At 31.7% G+C, this 11,105-nt stretch overlaps 1 protein-coding gene across 1 annotated transcript; it reads left to right on the top strand.

Moving 5' to 3' along the window:
• The first annotated feature begins 1,304 nt into the window (after positions 1 to 1,304).
• LOC144997327 (putative inactive cadmium/zinc-transporting ATPase HMA3) lies at positions 1,305 to 10,466 on the top strand. Its single transcript, XM_078957199.1, has 9 exons — positions 1,305 to 1,678; positions 3,274 to 3,531; positions 4,429 to 4,526; positions 4,604 to 4,859; positions 5,870 to 6,007; positions 6,093 to 6,420; positions 7,803 to 8,005; positions 8,095 to 8,288; positions 8,858 to 10,466. The coding sequence occupies exons 1-9, from the start codon at positions 1,486 to 1,488 to the stop codon at positions 10,229 to 10,231; spliced, it is 3,042 nt and encodes a 1,013-aa protein (XP_078813325.1). The 5' UTR covers positions 1,305 to 1,485; the 3' UTR covers positions 10,232 to 10,466.
• The last annotated feature ends 639 nt before the right edge of the window (positions 10,467 to 11,105 follow it).

Consider the following 11,105-nt stretch of genomic DNA (forward strand, 5'->3'; position numbering starts at 1 on the left):
ATAGTCCAAATCGGGAAAAACCATAGGAGGAAGTTGATAACCAATCAACTAAATATTGTAGTGTTTACAAAGCTTGATAAAAAAGATTAGAATAATCTAAAATGGTGATTTGACGATTAAGGGACGAAACCCTAGAAAAGAAGCTCTAAAAGGCGACAAAAAGAACTCTCTCAATTAATTTTATAATATATCTCTTCCAAAAAAAACTTGCATTCACTTTAAGCTACAAAGAAATAAAAGTTTGTCAAATTTGGCCCTTTAATAATACAGTAATCGCATTTCAAGAACAAATACATCATAGACTTGGTGTTATTTTTAAGGCTGTGTTTGGTACGTCACAGCTAGCTGATAAACTAACTTATTTTTTGAGCTTTTTTAAATTGTCATGTTTGACAAGTCAAAAAGTAGCTGATAAGCTAGTTTTTCAAAAAACTACTTTGAGTAGCTTTTAAAAGCTTTTTAAAAAATTCCCAACTATACCCTTAATTTATTACAAAAAAAACGTATATTTTTAAATATCAATTTACGTCATTTTATATATTTCAGCTAGCTTATCAGCTGGTTTTTACCAAATGTTATTTTTTGTCATCTAAATTTTCAGTTATCAGTTAGCTTTTCAGCTTACAACTAGCTTTTCAGTTAATCTGCCAGATATAATCTAAACCTCAAACACTCATTTTAGATATGGATTGCTGAAAAGACAAAATAACCCTTAAACTAAGTAGAACTTATCAATTTTAAAAGACATATTTCCACAAAATTAAATTTACATAATCATAGTATAATACATGGCTTTGGAGGAAAAAAAGACATCTAACTATCATCTATATAAACTAACATTATTCACATTTCGTGTGATTTTAACACCATCACACTTAGAATATGTCATCCACATTAGCTACAATTTTGACATAGATATCTCTCTACAAAGCTCTCATCAAGAGAAATGCAACTCCATAAATATTCCATTTATAGACCAATATGTTCTTGAATAGTTGATGAAAAAAAGTTATATCCATGGAAAAAACACATGCCTCTCTTGCATATATTTCGTTTTAAAAAAATCAATATTTCTTTTTAAAAAATCAATTCATTACATAATCATTAAAATAAAACATGACACATAGTTTCATAAACGTCTAAATTAATATTCAAGTTCGAAGAAAAGATTTGGATTTGAACTTCCAGTCGTATACGGATGCTCTTTCTCGAATGGGAAGATTCGGACCCACATAACACAATGGTTTTACACGTAGATTCCATCGAACTCATTTCATATATAATCCGATTTTCTTTCCTCCCTCCACCACCCCCAATCACTTTAAATAATCCACATCTCCTCCCATTCTTTCACATATTGATCTCCCTTCACTTGTTTCAGTGTTTCACAACATAAATCTCTCTCCCTCTCTCTCTCTCTCTCACACACACACACACACACACTCTCTCTCTCTCTAAAGTTGCATTTGTTTACAAGAGAAAGAAATGAGGGAGAGTTCATCGACGAATTTGGAAAAAAGCTACTTCGATGTTTTGGGTTTATGTTGTTCATCGGAGGTGCCTTTGATTGAGAGAATACTTCGACCTATTGCCGGTGTTCGTGACGTGTCCGTTATCGTTCCGTCTAGGACCGTGATTGTACTTCACGACCCCGTCCTGGTTTCACAGCATGAAATTGGTAAAGTAACTCTGTCATCATCCTTCCACCGTTACGTTTCCGTTACATTGGTGTTCTTCTTTCTTATTTTAAATTAATTTTTATACTTAGATGCTCGCAAATTAGATTTTTAAAGTTCCATAAGCATTTGTTCGTGAATGTCGAATGTTTTCATACAAGAATATTCTATATACGAGGCATATTATAATTTATAAGTGAATATGCACTTCTTTTAATATTAGATTTAATAGCAGCATCTTTGATTTGGCATGCCGATAAGTAATATAAAAAATTAATAGACATTTATGTATTTAAGCATTGCAATATATTAGAATGACAATCAATTAATATCTAAATTGTTTATTTTATTCATTAGTATTTTAAATTCCTTCACTGTATTGATAAATAATTGGGTTACAATAAATCATTAATAATAAATCATTAATGCCGTAGATTCCAACACGAAATTGTTACTAAATTTATTTTACGTGTTGTCATTGTGATATTTGATATAACATAATTTGTTTATTATGTTTATCTGTCATTGATATGATGTTAAGTATGATATCTAATATTACAAAATTATCTTGTTGAAATACAGTTTAATGAGAATTCAATTTTTTTTAATAAATTAAATATAATTAAAAGATGAATGACTTTTATTAATAAAAATATACATTAGTAATTATAATTGTACGATATTTTCCTTATTTTTATATTTATTAATGTTAGATTAAAATTATATTTATTAACTTGTCAAACGAAAAATGTAGTTAACGGATAATAATAAGTAATATGCGATAAATCGATGGAAGTAATGTGACGACTCATTATTTACTCAACGTGGAGCTTAAATTTGTCGGGAAGCATGATGCCTTGGGGTATAATGCCATCAATTATTAGGGAAAAGTTTGTTATAAAGATATGATGAAATGAAAAGCACATTTGAGATATTGCATGATTTATACGAACAAAGTAATTTATTTCTTATGATATGCTTTAAAATATGATATTACATAGTACATAATTTATTATTATTAGACGGTTTTAAAAGTTATATTTTTATATATACATTTAAAGTTGTACGTTACTTTAAAATTTGTCATATTTCGGCACTTTGCCATTGGGTGTGGGCCCAGACATGGGTGTTTTTGGATTTGATGAATTATAAAGGAGATAATTTTTCATGAAAATTAGGGATATCTTTAAGAAAGTTATCTTTGTGTGTGCTCTTTTTCAGCATATATCGACTCCAATCCTAAATCAGCAAAACACAGGAAAAAAAAAATATTATTTTAATATTAAAATAATAATAACACTTACAAGAATTTGTCTTTTGTATTTTAATAGTAAACCATCATCTATAATGCTACATCTTTGTTATGTAATACTGAAATTAATAATCGTACTATTATTACGATTCTTTAATTCATTCCAACATTTTCTATCACGTTAAAGCTAAGTAGTTCGTGTCAAACATTAACTAATATTTCAAGTTTTATCAATTTACTCATGTCGTTTCCTTAATACATTTAAAAAGTGAATAAAAGCATATTAATTTGTGATATGTTTATTATATATAATATTAACTTGTATATTTTACGTGATTGTTTTAGTTAAGGTGCTAAACCAAGCTAGTCTTGAAGCAAATGTGAGAGTAAAAGGAGAAACAAATTATCGAAACAAATGGCCAAGTCCATATGCTGTGGCTTGTGGTGTATTGCTTCTATTATCATTTTTGAGTTACTTTTTTTCACCATTAAAATGGTTGGCGATAGCAGCTGTGGTAGTTGGCATTCTTCCCATAATATTGAAATCTATTGCTTCATTGCGTAATTTCAGACTCGATGTAAATACCCTCATGCTTATTGCAGGTATGATTTCTAAATTTAAATCATTTATTAGATAATTAGTTATGAAATTATTGATACATGTCAAATCTTGTTCAAAATAATTTACATATAGTGAAAGTCGTTCCATTATTATATATAGATTCCACTTTTAGCTTGAATGTCGTTTGTTTTTAGCTCAATAATTTACCAATAGCATGTGACGACGCTTTCTTTCTCCATCTGTAATAGTATTTTGTCCTTGAATGTCTCATGAACAATTCTTGATTTAGTGATTGAATTCTTTCCATCAACTTAATTTTAAAATTAGAGTGTCAACGTTTTTGGGAAGAAACGTTGGACGTTTTTTAGCTTTTAGTTTTAAACAAAACTTTGGATTTAAACAAAAAGTTTTTTTTGTTAGTACAAAGTTCAAAAAAACGTTTCTAATATAAAAGTTACTTAATGTAGCATTTAACAAAAAGTTATTGAGTATTTTTAGTCAATTTCCAGGATTGTCCTTAAAAATATATTTATATATTTATTTTTTTAAAATAAATGTCATTTTATGTAGTTTTATAAATTTTAAAAGCTTCCAATTATATTTACCAAATATTTATATAACAAATTAAAGCTCCAGTTTAGTTATCAGTTTCCAGCTTCCAGCTAATTTACCAAACACACGGTATATGTTATGTAGGGCACAACTTATTTAAAAAAATTAATATTCTCATTTATTTAAAGGTCAAATGTTCGAAAAACCATCTTCATATCAATTCATGTTTTCTATTTATTTACTTGTTTAAATTAGGTTGAACAAAATACACTCTTACGAATTTTAAAACTTTAGCTCGGATTTAATTTCATTGTTCCAAATTCGGTGCGAACATTAAATTTTATTACAAATTTATCCCAAAATTAATATAATTATAAACTTTGCAGTTGCGGGGTCACTTTATTTAAAGGATTTCTGGGAAGCCGGCACAATTGTGTTCTTATTCACTACAGCCGAGTGGCTTGAATCAAGAGCTGGTCATAAGGTTTGCTAAAGCCTCTCTAATTTCACGAAATTCAATCGTGAATATTTAACAATTTTGATTTTGAATTATATTTGTAGGCAAATGCTGTTATGTCATCATTAATGAACATGGCTCCTCAAAAAGCTGTATTGGCTAGTAATCGTGAAGAAGTCAATGTAAATGAAGTCATGGTCAACACTAAGCTTGCTGTGAAAGGTGGACATGTGATCCCAATTGATGGAATTGTGGTGGAAGGAAGATGTGAAGTTGATGAGAAGGCTCTTACTGGAGAGTCATTTCCTGTATCAAAAGAAGTGGATTCTTCTGTTTGGGCTGGCACTATAAATATAAATGGTATTACACTTTACCTCAATTATGCAAATTTTAGACTTGTTTAGTATGAGGATACCTATGACGAAGTTTGTGACATATATAATATAGTGGAAAAAATTAATTAGTGGAAAAAATTAAGTTGTTTTGTATTTTGTTGGAATCTCTATGATATAAGGGGAAATTTTTTATGACATATACCTATGAAAATGTTTGTGACATATATAATATAGGGGGAAAAAATTAAGTTCTTTTGTATTTTGTTTAGTATATAAGTATTAAGTTCCCATTTCATAACTAATTTGAAATATTGTCTTATATATAATGAGGATACCTATGACGAAGTTTGTGACATATATAGACGAAAGAAAAATTTAATTCCTCTTTTGTAATTTGTTCGAATAATCGAATCTTTATGATAATTGATTATGGATGATAAAAGGTTGAATAGATAACATATGACTTGGATTGGGTTGCATGGGTTTGAATGGATTATGTGGAATTGTGTTGGGCTGGTTTATTTTTATTTATTTATTTATTTGAAGGGTAGGTTTTTAGTGAATTGTCAAATTGCAAAAAAATTGAAGTAGTCACATTTTTTATCGTTACTTATTTATTTATTTTTTGTTATTTAAGTAAACCACATATCATTTAACCATATTTTTGGAATTTTTCTTTAATATATATTGTTTTTTAGGCGTCGATCATTTAAAACAATAATAACTAGCTTAAATTTTTATCAAAAATGTTTTTTTTACTCACGTAATTTAGTATTTAAATTTTGATTAGTATAATATTTGAATTTTACAAAATATTTTGATATATATAGAATAATGTACATATAAACTAAAAATTATCAGCGATGAAAAAAAATTGGACCAAAATGTAGCAATTATTAGTTAAACTTTGGAGACTCAAATGGATTGTAAAGTTCGTAGCCTAAAAATGGTTCTTTTTATTTTTAAAGTTTAAAGTATAAAAAGAGCATTGTTTCTTTTCTAACCTTTTATTTGATTTGCTATATCGTAATTCAGGTTACATTACGATTAACACTACAGTCCTAGCTGAAGATTGTGTAGTAGCAAGAATGGCTAAGCTTGTTGAAGAAGCTCAAAACAATAAATGTAAAACACAAAGATATATAGACGAATGTGCCAAATACTACACCCCAGGTAAATGCACAATTAAATTTGTTACATCGATACTAAAATCATCAATTATTCTTGTTAACACCATTTTCTTTATGATAATTGACAGCTGTGGTTATTATAGCAGCACTTTTGGCTGTGATACCAACTGCTATGAAGCTTCATAACTTACACAAATGGTATCATTTAGCTTTGGTTGTTTTGGTAAGTTCATGTCCATGTGCACTTATACTGTCGACCCCTGTGGCTACATACTGTGCACTATCAAAGGCAGCTACAACTGGGCTTTTAGTCAAAGGTGCAGAATACCTAGAAACGCTTGCTAAAGTCAAAATCTTTGCTTTTGATAAAACCGGGACAATTACTAGAGGAGAGTTTTCAGTTTCCGAATTTCGTTCAGTCATGGATGACATCAGTCTTGACAAATTGCTATATTGGTAATTTATCAACACATTATTTTCATTAAGATATTTTGGTTATTTTGTAAGATAATGGCTTGCCTATTACTCGAAAGACAATTAGATAGGAACATAGAGAATACCTAAGTCCCTGATGACTAAAAAGGGGCTTACGCCTAAACCCTAATCACTGGCATCTCCTGCAGTTTGATCGGGACGAGAAAATTAAACTGAAAAAACAAAAACAAAAAAAAACCCCTAAAAGAAACATAGACAACGGCAACGGAGGTGGCATAGCTCTAACGATGGCGGTTAATAGTGACTGCTCATTGGAGAAGAATAGAGAAGAAGCAGCAGTGGTGGTGATGATCATGAAGCCAATGGCTAAGGAGTCCAGAGAAAGGAAACGATAAAGAAAGACAGCTCGAGCTACGTCGGATGGAGCTGATGCCAACGATATCGGTGATTGCAGTGTTGATAGTGAAATAGAGAAATGACTGTAGATCAGAGGGTGCCTGACAGAGAAGGTGCCATCAGAGGGAGGTAACAATAGCATTGGAAGAGGCGAGTCAAGGAAAGGGGCCATCCAAGAAGGAGATAGAAGGCATGGAGACAAGAGTCGTTCGAGGGGGAGATAGAAAGCCAGAAGGCAAGGGCCGATGAGGAAGTAGAAGAAGCCAAGGAATGAGCTCTGGTTTGGGGCCGATGGTTGTATTGTTATATAGTAGGAGAAAGACTAAAGGAAAAATACCGAATCTCATTAAGACCCCTCCGACGGCTATTAGAGAAGGTCGCCGGAGATGGAGGGCGACGGCCGTGGGTTGTGTTCAGTTGTAGACTTTTAATATAGAGCTCTCATACAATATAAGAAAATGACTAGGTAATTACTTAAAAGATAATTACATAAGAATACATAGAGAATACCTAAACCTAATGGCTAAACCCTAAAATGCACAAGTTTAAACCATAATCATTAACATTTTTTTAAAAATGATGTATTTAACAAAATGACCATCTTTTTTTACTTATTAAACAAAATGACATCTAATATTGCAATTGGCGGCATTGCAAATTGCCAAAAATGCTTTCTGAACGGCCCCACCAAAAAAAATTCTTAAAGAAAAGATAAAAGTTTTGTAAAAAATCTAATAAAGCCAAAAGCAAATTCACATATTGCTAACTAAATTCATATATTATGAAATAAATGATCAATGATTTCGATTACTTTTTTTCTTTTGTGGTGGGAATCCTTTGAAAAATGATTTCCGAATTCCCAATGGAACCCTTGAGAAAATGGTAGTCATTTTATGCTAAGGATCAAAATGGTTGTCATTTTGTTAAATAAATCCACCCCTTAAGTCATTTTTATCAATATCTCTATATTTATTACACGAGACTGATTTTTGTTTGAAATTTCAAAGGGTTTCAAGCATAGAGAGCAAATCTAGTCATCCCATGGCTGCATCACTTATAGACTATGCACAATCCCATTCAGTCAAAGCACAACCAGATAATGTCGAGGAATTTGAAAATTATCCTGGAGAGGGAGTTTATGGAAAAATTGAAGGCAAAAATGTCTACATTGGGAACCAAAAGATTGCAAGTAGAGCTGGGTGTTCAACAGGTGCAAATGTTCACCATCTATATTTTTATAATATAATTTTATTTGATTAATTAGTCTTTATGTTATTAATATATGTATATTATATGTAGATCTAGATTTGAATAGCGAAGGAAAGTCAATGGGCTACATACTTATCGGGTCTTCACTTGTTGGAGTCTTTAGTCTGTCTGATTCATGTAGAACGGGTGCAAAGGAAGCACTCAAAGAACTCAAATCAATGGGTATTAAAACAGCTATGCTTACAGGAGATTCTAAAGCTGCAGCAAATCATGCACAAGATCAGGTGAAACTTTAAAACTGTTGACATTTAAAGATCCACTAAATAACACAAAAATGTATTCAGTGTTTAACAAAGAGAGATTTTATTGGTTTGAAGATGATCTCAAAGACTTAGATTCAACCCTTAATTTATATATACTTTGTTCCTAGATCTGATGTATTCATGTCATTTTCACATGTCACACACCAATTTGACACGACACAAAAATAAATTAGTTTTCTCATTTTTCAAGATATATATTTGTGTCGTGTCACACAAATTAATGTATGTCAGGTCTACTTGTGCCTAAATTTGACACCCATTGCTATCTTTCATGAAATTAAAATTGTCGACAAATCTTTGAAATTTAAAAGAGAAATAGTTTAAAACCGTTATTGAACCAAAATTAATCCAAACTTGGGAGCCAAAAAGATTTTTTTTTTTTCATATAAAGTGGGCCTTGTAACTCGACAAATCAAAAGTTATATCTTTTTCAAGTTAAGCATCTTGCCACCATTTTGGTAGTTTCCTTGAATGACTCTATGAGTGCTTCAATATGCGATTATGTGCTTATATTTACCTTCATTTTGCAGTTAGGAGGCGCATTAGAGATCCTACATGCAGAACTTCTACCTCAAGATAAAGCCAAATTCATTAAAGATTTTCAAAAAATAGCTCCAACAGCAATGGTTGGAGATGGAATCAATGATGCGCCTGCTTTAGCCACTGCAGACATCGGTATTTCAATGGGAATATCAGGTTCAGCACTTGCAACCGAAACGGGTCAAATAATACTCATGTCCAATGACATCCGGAAGCTTCCAATAGCAGTGAAACTCGCAAGAAAAACCCGAAGAAAAATATTTGAAAATATATTTGTTTCTGTTATCATCAAGGCTGCTGTAATTGCTGTAGCTCTTGCAGGCTATCCGCTTGTTTGGTTAGCAGTTCTTGCAGATGTTGGAACCTGTTTGGCAGTGATATTGAACAGCATGCTTCTACTACGAACTAAAACCGTTTCAAAAAGTGGAAAAAAGCATTCACATTCTTCACATGACCATAAACATTGCCATTCATCTCACAAGCATGATAAGGGTGAGTCTGGAAATTGTCCTAAGAAGGGTTGTTGTGATCATGATGCTAAGGTGCATGAGGCGAAGCATGAGGTACAAGGGAATGAAGATAAGCATGGTTGTTGTGGTTATGATGATGATCATGCACATAAGGTGAATCATTCAATACATGGACATGATTGTGCTCATGATGGGCACATACATGAGGTCAAGATAATAGTGGAAGAAAGAAAAGATCATCATAGTTGTTGCGTACATGATGATGGAGATGCACATGATGTAAAGCCCAATATTGTACAAGAAACAGGAATCAAACATAGTTGTTGCTCTCATTCTAAAGAAGAGATCCATGAGGTGAAGGAAGTCGTACAACAAAAAGAAAGCAGCCATGGTTGTTGTGCCCATGGTGATGAGGTACAAGTTAAGCACTCAGAACAAGTACATGAAAGCCATGGATGTTGTGCTCATGATGATGATTCTCATGCTCATGATGAGGTACATAAGGTAAAGAACACTGTAGGAGTGATAGAAAACAAGTATGGCTGCTGTGGTCATGCTGATAATGAAGCACACGAGTACATGGATTCAGATGTGGAATCACAACTAAAACGAAGTAGTAGTTGTGGAAATGTGATTAAGAAGAGCGGTGACTGCTGCCATGACCAAATAATCCACAACAAAAGCCACTCACATCATGAAACACATAGGAATTCGAGTGATGATCACTATGGCCATGTAAAAGAGTACATCACCAAAGAGGAGCTGGGGAAAGTGGTAAGGCATTGTTGCCAGAAGCATGAGGTAGGTGGGTGTTGCAAGAGCTTCAGAAAGGAATGTTGTGTGCATGTTGGATTCAAGGGAGAGGGGGCTTTATCAGAAATTGTGGTTGAATAAATGTTTAAATTTCTAAAGTTTAGAAAATGCCCTATTTTGTAAGCTTTAGGTACATCTAGTTCAAAAAGGATAAAAATCTATTGACCCTTTTTGCTAGAATTTAAGTAGCTTTCTATATATAGCATGTTAGTTTTCTCCAATATTCGCATATTGTCTACAAAACTGAATTTGAAAAAAGGTATGTAGATATCATTTTGTGTACTGTGCAAATCTCACTTAGGACATGTTTCTCTTATTCGCTAAATCCTAAATTTCTAAAGTGTAATGATATCCGAACTGATAAAATGTTGCCAATATAAACTTGTTTTTATCAGACATAATACACCAATAAATATGAGTAAAAGTCCATTTTACCTTTTTGTGAACAACAGAAATCCAATAAAAAAAACTAGAATGAAGCTAGACAAAGTAAACAAATTACATAACAGTGGTTTTTGGGTTTTGTAACAAATCAACAATTTATAAAGAACATACCCTTATTATAGGCCAAAGAAATGACTATGACACGACATAATCAAATAACAAGTACTTCAAAACATGTTTCAAACAAAGAATCATTATGGAACCGTTGTATACATCATTAGGTAATCAAGAAGACGTCTTTAAAAACCTCCTTAACCTCATTCTTTAAACAAATTGAAGCAAACCAAGATAACTAATTAACATAAGACATCAACTGATGGGTTTTACATGCAATAACACAGATAAATCCTTATACACTTAAGGGTACATGCAACCTATTAGATCTAGTCATAACACTATTGAAGAAACATTTTATTGAACAACACAAACGCTATAACCCTAGCTAATTTTAAATTTCATAGAAGAAGATTACATACCATTGGATTGTTATATTAAACAATCAAACAATCCT

Source organism: Lactuca saligna, chromosome 5 (assembly GCF_052625555.1).
Source record: "Lactuca saligna cultivar CGN05327 chromosome 5, ASM5262555v1, whole genome shotgun sequence".
NCBI classification, from domain to species: Eukaryota; Viridiplantae; Streptophyta; class Magnoliopsida; order Asterales; family Asteraceae; genus Lactuca; species Lactuca saligna.